Below are 26345 nucleotides of genomic sequence, written 5' to 3' on the forward strand. Positions count from 1 at the left end.
ACTGCTCTTTGATATTTTGTCTAAACCTAGATAAAAGGTTTGTACTATGATTAATTTAAATAAACAGATTTCAGAATATAGCTTATGGCTTGTTTTAAGTATAACTAGCAGCAGAGATTTTACTCTTAAGTCATAATAATATACAGACTTAATAAAACTGGAAATGCTACTTTCTACTTTTGGGCTCTCAGTTAAGACAGAGGAGGAAATGTTAGGAGACTCAAAGATGAAAACACTCACCTTTTTTTTTTTTAACAATTCATGGTAGTTTACTTTATACCAGCATGGAGTCACTAAGTGTTGGTGACTTTTATTGCGAAAAAGAATAAAAATGAAAGGAAATTATGATAATTTTTAGATCTATTCATAATGACACTTTATACAATAAGGGCTTTTAAAGCTAATTTTAACTATTTTCAGTACATTAAAAATATTTTTTTCCAGCACTTTTTAATGCTGCATTTGTATTGTGTGGGTAGCGAACTGGTTTACTCTGTAATATAATAAAATAAAAAGCAATAATCAAAATATTTCACTGAAGAAATTGTTTGAATACTTAGCAGCATAGATAATATATAATGACTTTTCATATATTGTGAGCATAAAATGGTCCAAGCACAAATTTAATCAAATAACAATGCAGTGCATTTAAATTTATATTGATTACTACTGATTACCATTCTCATACCCACATAATGCTCACTGATTCAATCAAAAGCAATTTATATGCAACTATCTGAGAAATACATTTATATCTCCAGCATCCCTTTTGTCACGTGCTCTGGAACCCTGCACCTCCTGGCTTCTTCAGGAAACAGAGGGCAGCATCATTGACTGCCTCTTAATAATAAATGAAGATGTCTCCAGGTTTGAAAGATGATATAATCTGTCCCTTCCTAAAGAGGCACTTCCTAGAATTGGCCTATAGTCCAATCTCCAATATTTCCTTTAAAGGAAATCTGTTGAGATTGTGGTGAGAATTCAGTTGCTAAGAGCTATATGAGAAATTGATGATTTGGATTCCTTTCAGTCAAGATTAAGTCATGGGCATGGAATAGGATTGATCTTGCTGGTAGGTAATAAAGAAAGGAGTAGTTTCTGAAACCATATTACATCTTTCTGAATTGTCTGCAAAAATTTGGACACACTGTCTTCCCTATTTAGTGGATGATTCCAAACCCAGCTTAATAAACAACAACATTACTGAGGGTTGGGGTCTCTGGTTCCAGGAGTCAGGCAGGAACACTTCCCTCGGGGAACAGCCTGCATCTTAAGAATTTCCACAGCTCTTTCCAAATGAAATGTGGGTTTTTTAAATACCTTCTGCTGGTGCATACCTCATGTTATCAATTTCATTGTTGTAATGCAGCAATATGGAAATGCTTTTGCACCTGAAAACTGCAATGGTCCATTTATGGGTGGGCAGTGGTGGGATTCAATTTTTTTTACTACTGGTTCTGTGGGTGTGGCTTGGTGGGCATGGCAGGGGAAAGATACTGTAAAATCTCCATTTCCTCCCAATCAGCTGGGACTCGGGAGGCAGAGAATAGATGGGGAGGGGCCAGTCAGAGGTGATATTTACCAGTTCTCCAAACTGCTCAAATTTTCCACTACTGGTTCTCCAGAACTGGTCAGAACCTGCTGAATATCACCTCTGAGGTGGGTGTGACCTTCATGAGTATATTAATATTTCAGGCACTACATTGGCTACTACTAGATATAGGATGAATTTCAAAGTAGTACTTTTGATCCATAAAGTTTACACAGGTTTTCACCAAAGTACCTATAGGAGTATCTTTTCATATATGAATCAGCCCATTTGGTAGCAATAGAAATTAGTCTAATATATAGCTTCACAGTGCTTTACAACCTTCTCTTTCTCTAAGCAGTTTACAAAATCAGCATATTGCCCCCCAACAATCCTCATGTCCTTATTTTATCAGCCTCGGAAAGATGGAAAGCTGAATCAACCTTGAGCCGGTCAGAATCGAATTCCTGGCAGTGAGCAGTGTGCTAACTTGCAATACTGCATTCTAACCACTGTGTTCACCACGGCTCATGATAATTCTTCACATTAAATTTTTTGGGAGGGAATGTACACTAGGAGGTACTGCTTCTCATTAGCTGTTTTGGTCTTGTAACATACAATACTTTCTCACAGTAAAAACATTCATGCTGTCTTGTGGATGTCTAGAATTTTTGCAGAAGAATGATGTAAATACACTCATCATGCTTCCATCTTAATAAAAGTAGTTTAGTGAACAAACAGTACATGGTAAGACAGACCATTATATAAATAATATATTTCTACATGCATATTCTATAATCAGCTTTTTCCCATTTACCAGTCTTTTCCAGTACGATGTTGCAATTTTACATTCTTCATATAGTATTGATTTCCTAGCATACCAAAACAAAAAAGGACATTTTCATATTTAGCATTGGATAAAGTAACAATTTTTTTCTGAAACTAGGAATCATAGTTTTAATATAGCATTGTAGTAATCAATACTGCTGTATTGATGCACAAACAAATGTCTATGGCCCAAATAAATATTTTAAATTATATCTTTAAATTAGGGATGGGTTCTGGCAGGCACTACTGCAGGTTTGCTCATGGGCACACTGTGTGTGCATGCGCAGTGCAATAAAAATTGTTCAGCGCATGTGCAGAAGTGAAAAACAAGACGGCGGTGCCTATAGTGCCCCCCCCCCCGGTAAACCAGTTCAGGAGCATGGCAGGCCTGGGTCGCTGCTGGTTCCAGCAACCCAGGCCGCCAAGCCACTACAGTTCGGCTGAACCGGTTCGAACTGGTAGGAAACCACCACTGCTTTAAATGTCTCAATATTAAAATTTATTTTTTGTACTACTGAAGTATCCTAACATAACATTTTTTCCTAAAACATTTTATTTCAGTATCTAACATGTTAAGAAAAAGTTTTCTGAGAAAAGGAATACATCTAACAATCCCCTTAAATCTAAATGTCCCTGAGTAAGATATCCTATTCTTGAATTCAGCAATAGGCAAGAACCATCTGTACAAATTCCTGAGAAAAACCTATAATCTCATCTTTAGCTTCAAAGAGAAATGAAAATAATAAAAAATCTGGAAGACTTTCAATGTGTTCACATTTTTTCCTGTTACTTAAGTTTTGGGTCTTTTACAGCAGTAAACCCTGTGCTGTACTGATTATTTTAAAGCTGGAACTTTTTAAATAATTTCCATTTAATAATTTCCATTTAACTCTAATTTCATTGGAGTTACATCAGATTCTGATTCCTCATTACTGTATAGGAGAGTATATTCTGAAATGTTTTTAAAATAATGAGGCACAGATTTATAAGTCATAAGAAATTTTGTTCATTTTAGTTTTTTAAACCCTTTATTCTTTCTTCATTGTACCACTCTTTTCAACAAGAGATGACTTCTTTAAATATAATTGCAATAAAACATAGATCAAAATATGATCATTAAAAGCAAAGACAAAAAGATGATCCAAAAATAAAGCAGTGACTTTTAAAAAAAGGTCACAAATACTGGATAACAAGAATATCAATTCACTTAAAGTTTACACTTATGACATTTCCTTTTATTTTTATGTATGTATGTATGTATGTATGTATGTATGTATGTGTGTATTCCAAAGGAAAGGAAAAGCACAACTTCAAAATCTGCTTCAGAGGTTCACTATATCCCCTGATAAGATTATAAGGGTGTATGTAAAATTTTTAAGTCTGCTAGACTTTTTAAATAATGCAGTAATAGAAGACAAAGCAGACAGAGGAAGCATATTATTTTGGAGTTCTTTATTTATTCATTGAAAATCATTAAACTATCACAAAACCATTGCCTGAAATTGTATTATTCTCCTTTGCTTCTTTTGTTGCTATTTTTTTTATAAGTTTTGGCTTAATGATGCTATTCAAATTATAGTGCAATAAGGCATTGAGAAATCTCAAAATTATCTTCTCTAGCTATTGGGCTTGTTTACTAGGAACTGCAGTTAGCATGTTTTTGTTGTTGTTTTAATAGCACCTGTTGTTTTCTAGGACACAGGAAACTGCAGGACAGAAACAAATACAAATATTTGTTCAGACTTTCACACGTTTATAATGAGATATAAATGCTAGAGAAATTAAATCTCGGTTGAACAATCTTGAATACATCTATTCTGCAAGCGAATAATCAGTTGTGCTTCTAACCTTTTATTCTGCTCTTCAAAGTATAAAAATCCACAGCATACACAAAGGCCATGTTTAACAGTTTAGTGCACTTTTAAAGGCACATTTGTCTCAGAACACTTATGTGGAAATAAAAGAATTGGCAAGGCGTCAGGCAACATTCTAAATCTAACAATTATTTACTACATACCAGGTTGTTAGGATTTTTCTCCCCCTTTTTTGCTTGGGACCAATTGTTTTCAAATTATAAATAGACAATATTGTCCTAACTGCTGTAAAAGGATCCTTACAAGCTCACAAGTGTATTGTAACACTTGTGAGTCCAAATAAAGTCCAAATATTCCTGGAACTATTGTTTAAAAAGATAATTTACTGAAACGTACTATCATATTCAGTGAAGGGCTTTTATATACAAGGATGTCTTCATTCTTATTATAATGCTCCTGTTTTGAAAAATAGTTTACACAGATAACCTTAGAGAGGACATAAAAGATTGAAGGGTTTTTTTTCAATAAGGTACTGCAATTAACGTGGATTTCAAATTCTCAATTTAGCATTATTTTCTAAAAATAAAATAAAATAACTGCCAGTGGAACAAATCATAGACCTGAATTTTAAGATTTAAAATGATAATAATTAAGATATACCAGATTTCTTAATAACTGAAGTTTATGTCATTACTTAAGGGTGACTCAATTGGCTTAACTCTCAGATCTTGAAAGAATGCACATTTTTGATCAAGCAGCAAAAAAGAGAACTCCATGCAGTACAAATATTATTTTGGTTCATATGACTTTCTTGAAGCATTAGTTCTCTTACAGTTTCCCTAAAATAAAAATAACTTTCCTTAATTTTTAATAAAAATATCCATACTATAAAACCCTAAATGATATATGTCTGTCCATTACCATATTGCAATACAGATAATTAGATATTTGGCAATGATTAAATATACAATCAAGTCTGTAACTGAATTATCTGCCATGCTATTGTTTGTCCTCTTTTTCTGTTTCTTACAATTTCTCCAAGCATAGAGCTCGCCCAACAGAACTAGGTATTCCCATGAGGTGTCCAAAAAAGCCTTACTGTTTGTGCCTTGAGGAAGAATTCTGGTTTGACTTGTTCTATGATCCAGTTGTTTGTTACCTCAGCTCTCCATGGTATTCCTAGGAATCCTCTTCAAACCTAATTTAAAAGTACCAATACTCAGTTCTCCTGAGTGTCAGAGATGAAACCATTATCTGATGAATTCCACAGGAATACATTTCCAAAGTCTTCTTTGGTACCCTACTAAGTGCTAGTCCTTTGCACATTTGATTGCTGGTTCCTTCTTATGGTTGATCAAAATGAAGCTATCCACCATTTAAATATATTCCTTCCTTACAACTCTTGTCAGTTCTAAGGTTGGCTGATGGACCTATTATGATGACTGTGGTCTACTTTGCATTTAATCTTATGTTTCCTATTTTCATTCTACTTGACTTTTATTATTAGAGATCCAAATCATTTATATTTTCATCTGTAATAGTAATATATTCAATATAATATAGGTAGTCTCCAACTTACAACTAATTTGTTAAAGAGTGGTTTAGGTGACACTATAGCCAAATGTATCAGACAACTAAGTACAAAGAGTCGGAATTAATTCTCTAATATAGAATTAGAAAACTGTAATTTAGTGGGGGTTTCAGAAGGTTTGGGTTTTAGCTTCGGCTCTGGGGCCAATATTTTTCAACAATTTTTTTAATGACTTGGATGATGGTAGGGATGAGCAACTTATCAAATTTAAGTTTAACAGAAAGTTGAGAGATGCAGTATGACAGCAGATTTTAGACTGATCTGGAGAAATTGGTTGACTGGGCTGAAAAGAACAGGATGTCTTTTACTAGCGAGATATATAAAATATTACATTTAAGAAGGAAAGAAATATAGGACACGTGTACACAATGGGGAAATCATGATTTGGAAACGCAGAGAAGGATTTGGATGTGGTCATTGATAGCAATCTGAACATGAAAGACCAACACCATACTGAACTGCATTAGAAAGTGTATGAAAGAAGCATGAAGTTATCCGTCTTCACTACCTGGCATTGGTGAGACACGCTTTTGAATACTGCATATGATTCTAGGCATCTCATTTACAGAAAGATATTGACAGCTTGAAGAATGTTCAGAAAATAACAATAAACATGATTCAGAGACTTCAGGATATTCCCTATAAGATAATAGATTAAATAATAGATTAAAAGAGTTTACAATGTTTAGTTTGAAACAGCCATGCTCAGATATATAAGGGGAAACCACAGGGAACATGATCAAAAAATACTTTCCAGAGAAGCTGGAAGCAGAAATAGATAATATAAGTTATTCCCTAAATTTCAGTTAAATATAATTCTTTTTTAAAATCTTCTTGATAGATCTATACAACTGTGGAAGAGACTATTTGTGATTCTCCACCTCTGGAACAGATAAGACAGCCCTTATGAAAAATTGGTTTTCATACTTTAGAGGGTTCAATTAGATGATCTTGTGGCCCCTTCCATCCCATTGTATGATTCTTCAGAAAAAGCTTATATACTTTAAATAAAACTTTCATTATTTTTTAAAAATGACCATTCTTTAAAGCAGCAATTCTCAATCTTTTCTTTACTAGAGACCCCCTTTAAATACATTTTATGACCATGGACCATGGTCACGAACCCCAGGACTCAAGATTTAAATCATAACATTTCTTCAAGCCTTCGTGGACCTCCTGTGACATTGCACGCACCCCCAGGGATCCAGGAATCACAGATTGAAAACTACTGCTTTAAAACATTGGAAGGTATTTAGCAGTCATTTTGTCTATATATTGTACATTGGAATGACCTGATTCCTAAAACAGTGGCTGGTAATCAGAAAATGTAAAAGCTAAGCATTTAACAGTGCTGTTAATAAAACAGCCAATGAAGAAGTAATTTCGATGCATTTGAAATCAAAATATTGTCATACCCTTTGCCTCATATGCAAAAGCCAGGGCAATATGGAGACAAACATAATGCAGGGAGACATAAATAAGCTCTGTAGTACTAATTGGACACAATACTGTAATCTGCAAAGTTGATTAACACCCCCATTCTCAGGCTGGGAAATGCAGTGGCAGAATTAGGCATATGAATATGCATGGCTTCTATAATTACAACTCTCTTTAAAATCTATTCACTTGATGAAATTGTGTTTCACATTATTGGGATAGCTCTGCGTGCCTTGGAAAATAGTTATATAAAATGACTCTATACAAAGAAAGCATTCTACGAATCAATCTATGTATACACAACAATAAGTTCACATTTTTTAAAAAAGTAGCAATCTGGACAAACTATTAGGTTTATTTTGCAATTTGATTTAATGTCTTGGGGAAAGGAGCTTGATTTACTTTGGATTAAACTAGTAGCTCATCAACCCACAACCTCAAATAACCCTTCAGGGGGATGGTGATAAAAAAAGCAAATTAAAATGAAAGTCCAGAGCCATAAATTGCATAAAGATCAGGATTTGCTAGGGCTGTGGAAGATGATCGAAAGAGGTGCCTCACAAACTGTAGAAATGTATACAAAGTATTTTTTTTACTCATTACAACAGTCACTTTTTTTGTAAAGCTCATTTGGCTACTTCACATGCAAATACAGTCAGGGACAGCTATCAAATCAGTCACAAAAGTCTTGCAAACTGTCTTATTTGCTTTAAGAATTCAAAGACAGCTATTTCCAAATCAAAGTCCCATGCTCGGTTGGCAAAGCAGTGGTTTCAAATACTTTGTACAATCACGTTATTTACTAAAGTCATACCTATCTGTATTACCAAATACAAACTTTCTTGTGTTATATATTATTCTAAGCTGCCATAAGTCAATTATGATTTTGCTGAATATAAACCTGAAGGAAGGAAGGAAGGAAGGAAGGAAGGAAGGAGGGAGGGAGGGAGGGAGGGGGAGAGAGAGAGAGAGAGAGAGAGAGAGAGAGAGAGAGAGAGAGAGAGAGAGAGAGAGAGAGAGAGAGAGAGAGAGAGAGAGAGAGAGATAAAGAATATTCCCCACCTTTCCAAACACACAAAATTCTTAGTAGAAGCAACAATAACATTTGCCCAAGGCAATTACAAATAAAACAACATGGTTATTAATGAGACCATGGTCTTTGTTTATAGTGAAAGTAACTGAATCCTTTCAGAGTGAAAAGTACAGTGCTTGCTGTTGTTGAGGGGAAAAACCAAGGAGATTGAATCATTACATAATTCATTTCTGTTTTTGATAAAATCTGTGTATTTGTGTGCTGTTATAATCTATAACTGCAAAACACAATCCCACTCACCTTATATACAGCAGGAACAATTTGGTGCATTTTTAGCCTATGAAATACAAATACATCATAAACCGCTGACACCGCCAGCACGGTAATTCCTTGCTCCTTCCATAACATGCTGCAAGTGGCACACAGACCGGCACCCAAGATCCAGCCCCAGGTTCCTTCCGAGTAGTTTCTTGTACAGCAGTGCTTAATGTAACAGACTAGGGAGAGCAGAAAGAAAAGGCAAGCTCCAATATCAGCTCTTCCCACAATCCCTGCCACTGCTTCAGTGTGAATGGGATGAGAAGCAAACAGCAAACCAGCTAATAAGGTCCAGTGTCCATCACCAAACAGCACTCGAGAAAAATTCGTGAAAAGACCCGTGACTGCTGCATGTAGAAGGACATTTACAAGATGGTAACTCCAAGGATCCATTCCACCAATAGCATAGTTAATGCGAAAAGAGAGTGTGCAGAGAGGTCTGTAGGATTTATGACTCCCGCTGTGGGTCAGAAGAGTACCCCAAAAGTCATTATAGAATAACTGCGTCCAAGGTGTTTCAGGAAGAAGATCTTGATTTGTCTTGATTGCTCGGCTAAAAAAACAAAACAAATACAAAAATAATCAAAACTACATGACAACAATAAACAGGATTGCTAAATAATATAACTGAAATCAACAAATTTATTTCCAGTCTGACATGAAATTAGCATCAAAAGGTACACTATCAAGCGTAGTACTACTTCCTCCTTTTTAAACTCCACCCAAGTAGTGATAGAAGTGCTGCTTCTACTAACTTTTCAATTTAATAAATGTCCTCATCAATTGGCTTTTCAGACCTTGGAAATATAGAATACATTAACTTAAAACAATTCATTCATCTGAGCCTAATCCAGAAGCAATCATTGATAAATTATAGTTATGATGTAAAAAAAATATAATTAACTGGAAAAAATGTGACTGAAATTTACAGATAAATGTCTTAAAAAAAAGAGACAGCTATTTAATATGAGTAGGAAAGGTAGCTAAAAGTTAATAGATTTGAAGGTCTATACTTTGGTTCCACATGAAGTACATACATAATTTGCCTTTGGTATCCACATATTTTAGTCAACAGATTACCTCCTATTCTTCTCTTTGAAACTTTCTATACAATGAAAACAGTTGCTCCAGAGGGTCAGAAATCTTCAAGTTGCTGATGGAATGATTTCCATAACTGGAAACATTCCACTGGACTTTTCTCTCAATTCATAGAAAAGCATACTAAATCATTTCAAGTTAAATTGAACGATAAATTCTACTTATTTTTAAGTTTTGACCATCTAATTGAGGATGAAAGAAACATGTTCTTACTGTAAATTGATAAATATTTCGCACATACACACTATACTTTTAAAAGCAGGATTAGGAATCCTGTGAACTTCAAATTTATTTATTTATAAGCATATTTACATTTCTTCATTTTCTCTGAGCCTTAAGAGGTACATGCTTTAGTCAAAATGTGATAAAATACTATACACAAATACTGAATGATGATACAGTAATGCATCATAATACAATATTCATATTTCATAATACAATATTCATGGCATGGATAGTTCACTCAATAAAAGAAATCATTAAAAGCCTTCTGTACAGATAGGTCTTGATGTATTCCAAAAAGTCATGACAGCCATAATATGAAGGATTGTTCTCTACAAATAGTGCCTATTTCTAAGCCCCTCTGACAAAATGTCCAGGTGGGGGAGGGGATTTGCAGCAGCACTTTTGATTTATATTTGTTGGGCATGTTGATTTTACTTGGGATATGTACTCTCACACTTTCCCAGATCCCAACCCCATTAGAATTTTTTAAGTAAAAACCAATACCGTGAATTACATGTAACACATTATAATATAACATTTGGCATGTAAGCACACATACATTGGCATCAGTTGAAGTGTTCAAGTGATCGAGTTGATGTACCATCCTGTTTTAGGAAAAGTCCTAGCCTGCTTCTTTTAGAGTTCTTAAAGAGGAGGTGAATCAGATTTCCTCTGAGATTATCTACAGCAAGAATCTATCTTTTCATCTCCTTTCTTTTTTTTTATAAAAAGTTTTTTATTTTTTCATTTTCATAACAAATAACCACATGTGTACTGTTACCTAATCAATATTATTTTATATTATTAAATATTAACATCAATTTGTCTTACCATCAACTCCCAAGAACGATTATTGGCTCTTCTGCTCTCCATACACCATATTTGTACCCTTAGCCATCACTTTCTTCTCCCTCTCTCCTCCTCCTCCCTACCTTTCTTCCCTCTATCTCCTTCTCTTCTCTACTTCCCCTTCTTCTCTCCTTCTCCTCTCTCCCCTTTCCACTCCTTCTTTCTCTCCCCCTCTTCCCCCCGCCCTCTCTCCTAACCCTCTCTTCTTCACTTACCTCTTCCCTCTCTTCTACACTCTTCATCTCATTTACTTGGTATATTTCAGCCTCTGGACAAGCTCCATTTTATGTTGATGATATTTATAATTTCATTATAATTATAATAAACATTTCAATAAACATATTTAATTTTAACATATATCCTCCTCCTTTTTTTGAAAGAAAAAAAAGTATACATATATAGCAATTATATTTTTAAACCACCACCATCCCCAACTTATTTTTGGCTGGAATGTGGACCTGTTTACAATTCCCAACTATTCTCATCATAACATTGTACAGTTATACATCACTACATGCCCCAAACTTTTTAGTTCTGTCTTTATAATCTTAATAATTTTCCATTATAAGTATGTTTCATGTTCCCCTTCCATTTTTCCATATCTTAACTTAGCTTACATTTAATGCTCTTTAAATCACAATCCTTGCTGTTCCATGTTCATTACAATTCCATTCGTCTGCTATGTAAAATAACAAGCAATACACATGTCACTTTGTTCATCTTCTTAAGAATTCTAGAGTATCCATATTTTATGTATTTTAACCTATATTTAATTATCTTTCTATTATCATATTCAATCAATTGGCAATTCAGTTTAATTATCATGTAAAATAATAATTCACATACCTCTACTTTATATTCTCCACATAACAATTTCTAAATATATTTCTTCCTAATAAGTCTTTTATATCAAATACTAAACTGTTTTTTTACATAACAATTCTTGCTGTTCAATGTTCATTACAATTCCATTGGTCTGCTATGTAAAGTAACAAGCACTACATACTTCACTTTTGTTCATCTTCTTAAGATTTCTATATGTATCCATATTTTATATATTTTAACCTTTATTTAATTATCTTTCCATTATCATATTCAACCAGTTAGCAATTCAATTTAGCTGTCATGTAAAAAAGTGAATCACGTACCTCAACTTTATATTCTCCACATAACAGTTTCTAAATATCTGATTTTTTTCTAGTAAGTCTTTTGTCCCAATTTTCTATTTCTGTCCTTTTCTTTGTTGGGACATTTCCCCCTTTTCAATTTTCCCTATACCACTGTCAAACCCAGTGAAATATTTTGTCTGCTTTTTATTTTCCACTGTTTCTATCATTTCATCACCCCCCCCCCCTCTTCTTCCCTCATTTCCTGCCTCTCCTCAGATTCTAACTTCAAAATTCTATTTAAACTTAGTTTTAATGATTTACGCATATTTTTTCTAATTTCACATAATTCTTCAAATTCCCACCTTTTCATAATGTCCAGTTCCAAGATTGCAGTTAGTTATACAGTTAATTATAATTTAAGTTCCAAGTTTTCCAAGGTTTCTTCTTATTTTGCAATTCTGATCTAAACTTATATTCTGACTCAACTAAAATAAGAGAGGAAGAGAAGGGGGAGCCATCTTAATCACTTCACTTTCTTGGTCTTTGTTCTTCCCTCAGGCAAATGGCTCTGTGTTCTTTCAACTCAATGATTCCCAGTAATATAGCTTGATGTTTTTAAACAAAGTTTTAAATCCAGACAAAATAGGATTATGAGTGGAGAAAATAGTGCTTTTTCTTTATTTTTTTTCCTTGTTACTTTCTACCTCTCATTGATTAGAGTTGCTTAAGGTATGTAAATTAGAACAAACACGAACAAAGCAAGTCTCCTTGGTATGTTTTTAAGTTTCATTTCTCCCCTCCTTCTTCTTTCCCTTTGTAGAATTCCCAATTGTCAATTAATCTCTTTTAAAGACAAAATCTTTTCAAATCCAAATTCAAAGTTTGTATTGCAATGGGTTAGTCAATTCTCTATTTCCTCATTTCTGTCTCCAAGTTGTTTAAAACAAGCAGTTCCCTTTGGGCTTAATGATTCAAAACACAATTTTTCCCCCTTCTTTCTTTTTTTTACATCAAAAATCCCAATCTATCCATCAATATTATTTATTTCTACTCACAAGGTTCTTTGCCTTCTCCAGATTCTGATTTATGTCAGTTGGTTAATTAGATCTTCTTACCAGGTTTCACATTCCATTCCTACACCGCTCCTGCTCAGAATGCTTAGTCCAGAAGCCGACAACTTGATAGCAGCCATGCTGCCTCCCCTCGATGCCGATTCAGAGAGCTAATCTCCGACCTATGAGGAACCTGTTCTATTCCTCTGGGTCTAATGAGACACAGTTCCTTCTTCACTTTCCCTGTAGGAAAGTTCTGATCTGAAGATCAATCAGCATCAGTTTGTCAGACAGAATTTATGTGAGGCTCTTCAGAGCCCATGGTTTTTTCTGTCTGTCTCACTGAGGTACTTCCGGTCTTGTCTCTTTTCATCTCCTATCTTGCAGATGACCAGATGCAGCAGGTGTCAAATGGTGGTATCACAAAATGTCAGCTCTATCAAATGACTGCACTATGGCTATTTCCAATCTCTCTTCCTCTACCATCACATACTTTCCCATTTCCATATGCCTCCATGGGAGAGAGTGTCACTGGTCCAAAGTCACCATGCTGGTTTCATGCCTACAGTGGAACTAAAAGGCATGATCTACTGGTTTTCCAGTCTGGTACTATATAACTACTGCATCAAATTGACCCTCACGGTAAGTTACTGAAATAAAAGCAAGTGTGAGTTTGGTTGCTTATAATCAGCAGTTTCTTATTGGAATGTGTTAGCAGTACAGTCTTCAATTTACAACCACAATTGAGCCAAAAAATTGTTGCTAAATGAGACATTTGTAAGTTAATTTTGCCCCAATTTACGACCTTTCTTGCCATGATTTTTAGGTGAATCATTGCACTTGTTAAGTTGGTAATAAGATTGTGACTGGCTTTCCCATTCACTTTGCTTGTCAGAAGGTCACAAAAGGTGATCATATGGCCCTGGGACACTGCAACCCTCATAAATACATGCCAGTTGCTAAATGTCCAAATTGTGATTATGTGATCACAGGGATCTGCAATGGATATAAATGGGTAAAATTGTCATAAGTCACTTTTTTCAATGCAATTGTAACTTCAAATGGTCACTAAACAAACTGTGGTAAGTTGAGGACTACCTGTATTAAGCTGAATCTACAAAGGGAGTCACTGATGTATTAATTTTGTTCCTTGTAAATCTTATTTTCTTCAGCAAATATGGTAAATGAAAGCTGAAAAATATTTTTTATTAAATGCTTATTTGAGACTTTAAAAAATAAAGCATAAAAGAGAAAATAAAGTTGCAATTCTAAACATATTCCAACTTCATATCTAAAATATTGACTTATTTATCTTTTAGAGTTTCTGAAGGTCAGACAATCTGTTTTTCAGAGCAATTATCACTGAAAAAGATAAAATCAAACTTCAATACTGCTATCTCAGTGATAGTATTACTAGGTACATTTGCACATTATTACTTTCATGTATAATTAATATTCTCACTTTTCTGAAATAAAAACGTATTAACAAACTAAACAATGTCATTTTTTAGCACTTAACAGTCCTTTTTTTTTGTCCAGATAGAAAACAATGTTAAAAGTAATTTTATTAACATCTTGACAAGGGCTAGATGCATTTCTGCATAATATTTCAGGTAGTTAATGTTTTCTCAAAAACATTTTTGACAGAAGGGACAAACCAGCACCAGGTTCGTGTTATCAGTAGGTTCTCTAACAAAAAAATTATCTTTCATAGCCATTCTGGTTATTAATCCAGCGTCATTAATGGATATAATAAAAGAAATTATCTATGGGCTGTTTAATAAAAGATTCTAATCTCTGCTCTCTCTCTCTGAAAGACAAAGTGTCATAAAGAAAGTCATTTGTCAAAGTTCCAAGCAAGACTTGCATTTTTTATTTTTTTTATTAGGCAAAGACAGCATTTGCTCGCTCTGAAGGAAAGTCTACCTTTCAACTTTTAATCACTCTTCATTTTACATATTCCAGGAGGAAAGTGTGCCTTGATCATAAACTCATACTCATATCGCTAATGGATTATATAGGGTTGTGGGAAGTCAGTTATCCCTTTTTTATATTTAACTAAACTGTTCTGGTTGGGTTTTCTATTATATTGACTGATCATTGAATGAATGGTTTTCTTTTTGCAGAGGAGACAATAAGGAAGTCATTTGCTATCATTTTAAAAGAAAAGAAAATGATAGCAAATGACTTCCTTATTGTCTCCTCTGCAAAAAAAAACCCCATTTATTCAATGATCAGTCAATATAATAGAAAAGTACAAGATGCTAAACAATAGGAGAAATAAAATTCATAAAAATATTCAGTTACAACTGAGATTGAAACTGAGCTTGGAACTGTTGTTTGTGAATGTCTCTCCTTTTGATAATCTTATTAAACTAATCTTGATATCATGTATCCTGCAAGAGTATTCCAAATTTATTGGAAAGCCTAGAAATTCAGAAATATATTGAGTTCTTTTCCCATAATTTTTCCTACTAGAAAACAGACAACTCTATAGGGAAAAATTGTTCCATCCACATGAGGCTCCTCTTGCACAGGTTACCTCAACTCACTTTAATAGTGGGAAGATAAAATCCACCAAGGCTTCAACAATATCGTGGGTATTACAAAAGAGGATCACATCAAAGGGAACTATACCATTTATTCAGATTGACACTTGTCCTCTGCCTAGGTTTCATAGCCATCATTTCTAAGACTACTGCCAGGAAAAAAATAGAAATGATTTCACAAAGTGTACCTACCTATAGAGCTGGCTGTCTAGAGATAATAGATGACAATAATCACTTCAATTAGATATCAAAATATATTGTTAAAAAGTATTTTTAAAAAGTTCAGTTCATTATCTATTGGTTACTGGAAGCCTCTAATGGAGTTTTGGGGAAAAATTGAGAAAAAATGAACTCGTGATTTATGATTTTGATGATTAGACAGTATAGATTATAGAAAGAAAGGATCATAGTGTAACTTTAGACTGAGAATTAAAATATAACTGCATTTGTATTTATAATTCCTATGAAGAATATTGGAAGCCACATCTTTACATCCTTGTCTTTGTTTTCCATTTTTCTTCACCTTTTTTCTTTTCTTGAACTCTTAGCTTAGATTTCTTTTTTCTTACTTATTAGTTGTGTTCATTTATTTCCTTATTTAATAGATTTAATAAAAATATATAAAATTATGTATACGTTCATATGGAATACTGCACTAGTATCTATGTATTCTACGTACTCTTGGTGTTTACCTTCATGAAAATAAATATATATATACACACATACACATGTGTTTACACAATACTATATACAATATAATTTAGCGTTCTCTCTGTTCTGACCCCCCCCCCCCCTGTGGGGAGGGGACCAGAACACAGGCTTGGCTGTTTGCCACTATTCAATTACTGAGATAACAAATCCTTTGGCTGAGGGCTGAGCCAACTCACGTTCAATAAGAGTAGCTCTGTAGCAACCCAGATAGTTCAAACGAAGCATTGCAGATAGTCCAAACGAACAGACACGACTAGAATACACAGATAGATTTTCTTAACTACTAATTTGAACAGTTGTTTCCTGCAAATGTCCCCTCCCAACGCCTCACCTATAATCTCTCTTGGGAGAGGCTAATCAACAACCGCCTGTGCTTAATCATCTTCTGTGAGTCTGCCTACAGAGTTGCTGCTTCCGTTTCTCAGCCCTTCTCAAACTGGGACAAACTGCCTTTGATCCTCCTCCACACTGCTCCATGCCTCAGGCACCTCCTAGTGCCAACCAGCCTCTTTGGTCCCTGCTCTGAGTCTGAACCCTGCCCAGGGTCCTCCACATTGTCCAGGGCAAACTCATATGGTTACTCCCTATCCGAGTCCATCAGCAGCTCAACCGGATCCTGCTGGGCCACAACACTCTCTATATATGACTTCATTCTTTTACTGAACATAGATCATAAGATAATCATGTATATAATGATAAAATGAAACAGCATTTCTATTCTCAGAAGACTGTCCAAGTTGCTTTAGCATTCAAACTTTATTATGAAAAAAAAAATGGTAGCACTTTTAATGTTCCATGAATCAGTGGAACAACTTGACTTAAGATGTTGTGGGTGCTCCAACACTGGAGGTTTTAATAAGAGATTGGACAACAATTTGTCTAAAACAGTATAGGGTTTCCTGCTTGAGCAAGGGGCTGGACGAGAACAGGGGTCCCCAACCACTGGTCTGCAGCCTGGTGCAGGCAACCAGTGGCAGGAAAACACATGAAGTTATATTTGTGCAAGCAGCATATATATATATATATGTGCAAAACTATCCACCCTCCCCATCCAGCCGTCATCACTGCTGGCCTACAGAACTGGAAAAGTGGGGGACTGCTGGACTAGAAGACCTTCAAGGTCCCTTCCAATTCTGTTATTCTGTTTTCCTGTCCACTCTGCTAATATTTTGTCATAATGAAGTGACCCAGTATAAAAAACATCAGGCCTAAGGCATTAAACTCTCTCTGTTCTTATTAGTTCAGTTAACTCTTAATTCATATGGATGTATATTTGATGCTGTCAAGATAACAAACAGGTTTGTAATATATGTCAAAAAGAAATATGCAAATAGAGCCCTGTAGTTATTGATCAACAGACACGATTAGTAATAATAATTTCTTAAATTTGCATGCTGCTTGACTCCCAATGACTTGGGCAGCTCACAACCATCAAAAAAGTAATAAGTAATTGCAACAAAATCAATAAAAGATGGCAACTGTCACAGACCAGAAAGAACAAAGTGAGGGATCTCAATCTTCCTCGCCAAAGAACTAGGTGAAGAACCAGATCTTCATGGCTCTTCTGACGAACCAGAGTGAAGGCATCTGAATCTTGCACAAAATCTTATTCCAGAGGGTAGATGCTGATCTATAGAAGGTACACTTCTGAGGTCATGATAGATGACAATGTTTAATCTAGGAAACCTGGAGTGTGCCAATCCTGCATGATCAAATTGGCTGGGCAATTATCATGGGACACAGGCAGCCCCTCAAATAACCAGATACTATGCCATCATATGTTACATCATTTTTCAAATCTGCAATCCTGTATATTGTGTTACATTTTTGCTGATAAAGAAATGAAGGAAGACTAGTATTTCAAGCTATTCAGCTCTCATCAGCTAAAAAAAAAACCATTTAATCACTTCCCTGGCTCAGCTGATAAAGGGAGGAGAACTTGTGGCTTAGAGGTTAAGGCAACTGCCTAATATGTAAGCAGCCCAAGTTCGAATCCCAACAAAGGTATGGCTAGCTGATGAGTGCTAAATAGCTTGAAATAGATCTATTCTAGTCTCCCTTCATTTCTTTATCAGCAAAAATGTAAACATAAAATGGTTTATCATGTAAGCGACTGCCTGGATAGCTCCTGGAGTGGGGCTTACAAGGAGAAGGGGAAACAATAAGCTCCCTCCCATATTTGGGCAGACCAGGTGCTTTGACAGAAGAAAAAAAACCTTAATCCTATATATTTATATACTATAAAATATGGAAAAGAAAAAGCCTCCTACACATGAAAAAATAATTATACAGTTTTAATTTTAAGTTCCAAGAAGAATTCCTAGAAATACAATAACATAATCCTCCATTTATGACTATTCATTCCACCACAGATTGAATTAAAAATAGCTTCGGAAAGGGTGCTTTACAGCCTATAAAGCACACCTGACCATTGGAAAATGTTGAATTACCCCTATAAATGTTGAACTAACCAGTCTGCAATTACAACTGGTTGCCAAGCATCCTACAATAATGTGATTGCCATTTGCAAACCTTTTCTGCCAACTTCTCTAGAAAATCAGTAAGGAAGCTGGCAGGGAAGTTTACAAGCTATTGCTGCCACCTGCCAGGAGGATTGTGAGAGCAGAAATCCCTTGGCAGGTAGCTGTTTCACTCTGAAACAACTGCCTGCTGAAGGATTTGAAACTCAAGCAGGCAGAAGCTAAAATCCTTTAGGAGGAAGCTTTTTCAGCCACACCCCAGAGATGAGAGGAAGCAGAAATCCAAACAGGATTTTCAGCTTTTGAGTGGAGATGCAATGCAGTAGTTCAGCAAACTTAGTCCTTTTAGAAGAAAAATGTTAATACTGATATTAGAACTTGCACTATCCTTGTCCAAATTAAATGTGGTACTTAACAGCCTGTTATGTTTTTTTAATATATATTATTTGATATCCATGGAGTCAAATAATATACAGGTTAATGATGACTATTTCAGCAATCATTCAAACATATGAAGGCACTGACCAAGTGGTACTTATGATTGATCCTCAAAATTCCAGCCATCACAACATCCCAGAGTCATGTGATCGGCTTTGGGACTTTCTTTGATGGCTTCCTACAAGCAAAGTCAACGGAGAAACTGGCAGGAGATTGCAAATGGTGCAAACCTTGATGATTCATTTAACAAAAGCAATCAGAAATGCCAGAATTTCTATTGATAAGCCATTAAATCATATAACATTGCACTTCATAACTGCATTGCTTAATAGTAGGAATTTCAGTTCTCAACTGCCATCTTTAACTGATAATGTCATCATTAACATTACCTGTGTAGCAAGCCTAAGGATTGAAACAATAAGACAAACAGCCCAGAACACATCATTAGTGAAAATACATTACAAAAGGAAAGATATACATAGGAAATGGTGAAGTATGGATTCATGTACATGTCTGTGAACAACAAACATAACAAATGAACAATGATACAAGTGAAGTTATTAAAATAAATTGATCAACATGAAAGTATACTTTGAAAGACTAGAAAGGATAGCTAAGTCATCTGGACAGAGAACAAGAATGATAATAGCAATAGCAATAGCAGTTAGACTTATATACCGCTTCATAGGGCTTTCAGCCCTCTCTAAGCGGTTTACAGAGTCAGCGTATTGCCCCCAACAACAATCCGGGTCCTCATTTTACCCACCTCGGAAGGATGGAAGGCTGAGTTAACCCTGAGCCGGTGAGATTTGAACAGCCGAACTGCAGAACTGCAGTCAGCTGAAGTAGCCTGCAGTGCTGCATTTAACCACTGCGCCACCTCGGCTCTGATAAAATGTTCATAGGTACAGGTAGCTCTCAATTGGGGCTGGAATTTCCATCATAAATCAGCACAATCATAAAACAAGCTATCATATGAGCAGACCCGATTTTACAACCATTTTTATCAGGGTTCTTAAGTAAATTGGTTTCCTCATTTGACTTTTGCATATCAGAAGCTGACTGGGAAGGTCACAAATAACAATCACAAGACTGCAAGATGTGAGGTGGGTGCCAAGCACCGGAATTGCGATCACATGATCGTGGGGATAGTGCAGTGGTCATAACTTTGAAAATGTGTCATACTGTCAAGTCATTTTTCCCAATGCTAGTGGAACATCAAACCATCATTCAACAAACGGTCGTAAGTTGAGGTATGTAGCAAAAATCACAAAGACTTTCCATCACACAGTTCCAAAACTAGGTTAGTAAAATATGTCGAATTAATGACAATAATTCTTACACTATATGTTTCATTAAATAGCAAAGACTACATTAATAGTAATCCTAATTAAAGAAACTCACCAAATAAATATAAAATAGCTTTAGTTTTCTACCTTCATATGTATTATCAACTGCAATTCTGTTTAAACAACTGAGAAATGTGGTCTCTGTCTCATCAATCTTTAAGATGATTTGTCTGGAACTCACTCAGATTAATTGGAATCTAAATTAGTAGTCATGAAAAATATAGTTCAAACCTACCCAGTCTGCTACTGTAAAGTGAATAGAACATTTTCAAATTGTTCAGAATGAAATCAACTGCAAAAACATGTATAGTCCTCTGATCTAAATATCACAAATCTAGAGATTTATGGGAAGCCTTTTTTGTTTGTCTCTAAATATATGTGAGTTTAGAGAGAAATATAAAGAATAAATATTAAAGTATGGTAAGAGCACAAATTATTTTCAGTATTAGCAATGCTTTATATTCCCATCTGTAAAATGAGAAAAACTATCATGTTCTCTGGGAGCATAATAAAAGGTGCATCCAACTGCACCTTTTTCCCATTTATGTCTAGAATATGACAAAGTAGTTTCAAAATCAATGTTGTAGTTTTCCCATGAATATTATAACTGAAGAAGTAATATCTGTTACACTTCAAGACTAGTCTAATTAGCATAAAATGTGCCTTTAAGGAATTGTTCAAAAATCTATTTTTCTTCAGAAGCTGCAGTATTTTCTAAGATTCAGGTATGCAACATCTGCTTTCCCCTACTCTGTTCCTGCATATAAATTGGGATTACAACTACTATAGCAAGATTGAAACAGCATTCTCAATGTACTTTGGAGAGGTGGAAATTTGCTAGATTGCTAGAATGACCAAAGGATGCTCTAAGCATATACAGTACGGTTGATTAACTGCTTATAACCCAGAAAATGTTGCACAATGACCATAGAAGGTTATATTCAAATTCATATTCAAATATCTTAAATCTTTTTATATTTTTAAGCCTCAACTGTTCAGTAAAATTAGCCTTTCCAATTTATGAAAATCATTGTTTTAATGCAACACAGCAAGAAAAATAATAATATAATAAAGATAATAGTTTTAAGGGTAAAATGAATGTATTTAAATCTTATGTAATCTATAGATGACCATTATTTTTGTTGAATCAGATTCTATTGCAAAACTGCATAAAAAAAGAAAATCAAAATATTTGTTAAATTTTTATTATAATTTTAACATTAATAACAGAATATAGGTTCCTAAAACTGTTATTCTCCAATTTCTACATTTCACAAGTTTCATCTAAAAACATATCCCTATGTATCATACAACTTTAGCAAAGCACTTTTTAAATTAAACTAAGACAGGTCATGTTAAAGGGTTCTTTCTTGACTTAATATTGAAAGGCTTCCCCATTGATTTTTCTTGTCAGAAGCCAGATATGAAGGTCACAATGACAATCACGTGAGATGGGATGCTACAACCATCATAATTGCATACTGATTGCCAAACAACCAAATTGCAATCATGTGATCATAGAGATGCTGCAATGGCCACAAGGACTGGGCACATTCAGCACTGTTGTAACTTCACTGATAGTCGCTGAATGATTGGTCACTATAAGAAGACAATCTGTAATAAGATTTTGTAATAAACAAACACTATTTTGGATTGAAACATTTTATCACCAGGTATAGCATTACACAACAGATTTATCACCTCTTCTTTTTTATTATGTACTACCACAAGGTGCAATAGTACAGAAGGCCCTACACAGTGTATGTGTTCTGGTTCTACACACACACACACACATACACCCCTTGCCTCTTCAATCTGGAAGTAACTGTCGGCCATTTTGATAAATTCTTAGCTAGTATATCCATTTTGAGTTTATTTATTCTGCATTCATTAGCTTTTAATTTATTAATAGCTATTAATATAAATATATTTAAAATAAATACCTGTGCATTCCAGGAAATATGATACAAGCTTTATGCTCTTATTTCCCATGTAAACCGGAAGACAGAAAGAATACCGAAAACATACACAAAGAAAGTGAATCTTAAATCCCAAAGACATATAATTGAGTGTAAATTAGGTAGCAAAAGTTTCAATCTTATATTTAACAGGAAAAACCTCCTTCGGTTGGAGTCAAATCCTCATTCCTGCATGAACGTGTCTAGATAGAAATGTGTTCATCTCAGAGTGGCTTGCTTCCAAGTAAAATGGAGAACAATAAACTACCTAAGGAGAAGGTATATTGAAACAGCTCACCTAACTAGCAGCTTTTACTATGTTGCCCGTGGACCATTTTCCAACAACAATAATGTAACTATGGAAATTTTGTTTTCATTTGAGAGAGTTTCAGTGCCAATTGTTGTTCTTTCCCAACATTAATAACAGTATTAATATCTTTCTCAAACCATCTAATTAAATCAGTAATTTTAAAATAATAAAATTCTACTTTCAAGATTTTACCTACTGAAAAGTCCTATCAGCATAATGGTAGTCAGAGTTATAAGTTACCACCTTCTCTTTGGTATTAACTTGGAAGCTAAGTAGGAATGAAAAACTATTTTCCAACAGGTTTAGCTTTTCTAAGGATCATGTGGATGAAATGTGAATCCCTATTACAATTCTAGTAAAACTCAAAGCTACTGGTAAACTACTTACCTCTATTCCCTAGTGCAATATTAAAAGCCCATATATTCCACACACAGTAGCAGTTACTGTCTTTGTTTCAAGTTGTAAAACCATCCAAATATCATAAAAAAGCACGGAAGATTAAGGTACTGACTGTTTCTCTCAACGCTTAGTTATAGATTTTCATCTTAAAATTGCAAAGAGAGATGACAAGAAGCAAAAACTTATAAAATTAATAGGGCTGATTTAGACAAGAGAAAGGAAAGAAAGGACATCTTCCTGGAAGCTTCTGCTTGACATATGCATTCCAGTGTTGACTCTATATTGCTACTGAAACTGGAGGAACAAGTACACATATCAAATATTAAAGTAGCTTTAAGCTTACATTTTTTCCTACCAAAGATAATATTGACTTAAATGTGAGTACTTAAATTAAAAAACAGGCAAACCAATTATCTTTTTGAATGGATTGCTGTCTCAGATTTCTTCTCTACACAATGAGCTCCAACAACAGTGAATTCATTTCTTACAGATTCTATTGTAGCATTCAAATTTGACCAATTTGCTGATCTACACTTTCATTCTCGCAACAAAAAACAATTATACTGAATTTAATCATGCTATATTAATTCAAATGTAAGATTTCACAGTAAAATCTATACGTATAAGTGATTAATTCACATCATGAATTTCCATGGTAGCTGTAGGAATAAATTAGATAAGCAAAACCTATTTGCTCTCCAATTTCAGTTGAGAAACTACATGTATGTAACATGAATTATCACACATAAGGTCTTTAATTCCTTTCCATATGATGTAACAGTATATTTTTCATAAATGAAAGAAGAAGGAATAATCCAGTGTCAACTAGTGACTACTAAAGTATTTTAACAATATATTCATGCAATTATAAAGTACCTAAATATAAAGTATTCAGAAGTTTTAGAGATTTATATAAAATAGAAATGGTATATAAGTACTATAAACATTGTTTGGCCAGGTTATTTATTACTGTGCACACTAAACTATATATTGGAAATGGAAACATTCCTTTTATTTGAGTGATGTACATGAGTGGTACTCATATACATTAAAAATGATTACATGGAAGGCCATATGATGCCCAATATGCTTTTCATCAACCACTGAACCAAGAAAAAATATAATTCATCCTATCCAATACTTCATAACCTAACATTTACCCTATTCTTCATATTTACAAACTATAACTGAAAGAGCAAGCTCTAATCACCAGCTTTTGTATCAAGCAGCAACATTGAATGTTTAACAAGAACATTTGAATAAACATTTGAATAAAGAGAGAAAAACAGAAATATTCACTGAAGCAATAAAGTGTGGATAGTTTCTGTGACAGAAGTCATAAAAAAATCTTCACAAAAAAGAGGGGCAGGGCAGTTCCATTTAGCCTATAATTATGGAATAGTATGGTTTCCATACATGACATTAAAAGAGGCAACTGAAGTATGGTTTCCATATGACATTAAAAGAGCAACTAAAAATAGAACAGCATGGGATTATAGAATCTTTGAAGCAATTCTCAGCACTCAGTTCCTGGCACTGAAAAGAAAAGAACTATATCCAAAGCTAAAATTATCTGAATTACTTCTATCTGGACAGAATCATAAAGGGGGCTTTTTATTGCACTAGTAAGGTAATTTTAATAAACAGAATGTCCTATCAAATACATTTGAAAAAAGAGATACCAGTTGCATATGATGTGCAGAGGTCCTCCCTTTTAAAAGAGATTCATTTGTCATATTTACTTTTCATTCTAAGTCTGATCTGTATGAATTGCAGTGAGATTAAATTCTTATCCTTTAATGTTTCTCTCTTGCCTGGAAAGGATGACAATTTAATACTTTTCATCTTATATATAGCTTGCTCTTTGTCTCAATAAGGCAAATAGTTAATATGGTCAAATTTAAAAAGATTGGGGATTTCAAATTGGCCTTTATACATATTAACATTTGGTTAAATATAAATCAAAAGTAAAAATTATTCATTTTACTTCTCAATATGGAAATTGCAGGTTTGCTCCTATTCATGTTAAAGCACTACTTACTGCAGGGGATATAAATCCCATATTTTGAGGGACGATCTGTTATAGGTTGCATATAAAATGATGGGTGAAATTGTCCATCACCAAAAAAAGGTATGACCATCTCTAAATCCACCACAATATCCATCCATCTGTTTATACATATAGTTCTCTGTTTGTACAGTCACATTTGACAAATTTGCTAGGCTTCTCAGATCATATAGCTTCAACTTATTATTTATTTAATTAATTATTTAATCAAATTTACATGGCTGTTCATCTCATCTGTTCATCTGTTCGACTCTAGGTGGCCTACAACAAAACCAAACATTAAAACTGAGTGTAAAAATCAATTTAATCAATATAAATAAAACAAAAACTGCGAGAGGGTTCCTTATGATCTTATACATGGTGCAACCAATACATAGGCTTTGGTTTCAGAGAGCCCCAGGCCTGATTTTGAGGACTTTCTGAAAGGCCATAAAAGTTGGGACTAATTTGACCTTACTGATGATGTTCTAGAATCTAGAAGGTAAGCACCAGACCAGAAAAGACTTGTCTCCTGGTTCCTGTCAGGTGGAACTCCTTAGTGGATGGGATCCACAATATGTGTCTCCTGCTTGACCTGATAGGATGGGCTGAAGTAATCAGAGAGGTGATCCCTCATATTACTTGCTGCCATACCATGTAGGGCTTTAAACGTTAGACACAGTACCCCATTGCATACAGAAGCAAATTGGGAACCAATGAAGCTCATAGAGTAGAGGTTTAACATGTATCCTTCTACGGACACCAATAAATGCCCATGCTAGTTACTTTATTGTTCATATTAACAAGCTGTCCAGAAATATTTTCAAATCACTTCCCCTCTATTCCAAAATCATCATTATCTCACAACATGTAAATGTTGATTGATCCAGGAGCATTCCCTCTTTAAAAATCCCTTGTCAGTACTTTTAGTTCCCTTTATTATCTATTGAGAGCCCAAGTGGAACAGTGGTTAGAGTTGGTACTAGGATTTAGCTTCAAGTCCACTTTCACCATGGAAACCCACTAGGTAATTTTGAATTGTTGCCTCTTAGATGGGTATGTCATGAGTTTGTTGCTATGAGGGAAACTGCATTTCAAGCTCTTGGAGAAATGGAAACATGTATATCATTTATTTGGAGAAACTGAAGAAAACAACCTTGGAGAAACAATATGTTGAGAATAAACTGAACAGGCTTGACACATAAGACTCTTTATCAGTCTG

At 34.5% G+C, this 26345-nt stretch overlaps 1 protein-coding gene across 1 annotated transcript in view; it reads right to left on the reverse strand.

Annotated features, from left to right (window-relative positions):
* The window catches only part of TMTC2 (transmembrane O-mannosyltransferase targeting cadherins 2), a 221772-nt gene that overhangs the window by 104863 nt on the left and 90564 nt on the right, over nt 1–26345 (reverse strand). The window contains exon 2 of the mRNA XM_087723389.1: nt 8532–9102. Coding sequence (XP_087579515.1) covers nt 8532–9102 — 571 coding nt within the window. The remainder of the gene's footprint in view (nt 1–8531; nt 9103–26345) is intronic.

This window comes from Thamnophis sirtalis, unplaced genomic scaffold (genome assembly GCF_051295495.1).
Source record: "Thamnophis sirtalis isolate CommonGarterSnake01/CBP01778 unplaced genomic scaffold, rThaSir2_p1.2 scaffold_9, whole genome shotgun sequence".
Lineage (NCBI taxonomy): Eukaryota > Metazoa > Chordata > Lepidosauria > Squamata > Natricidae > Thamnophis > Thamnophis sirtalis.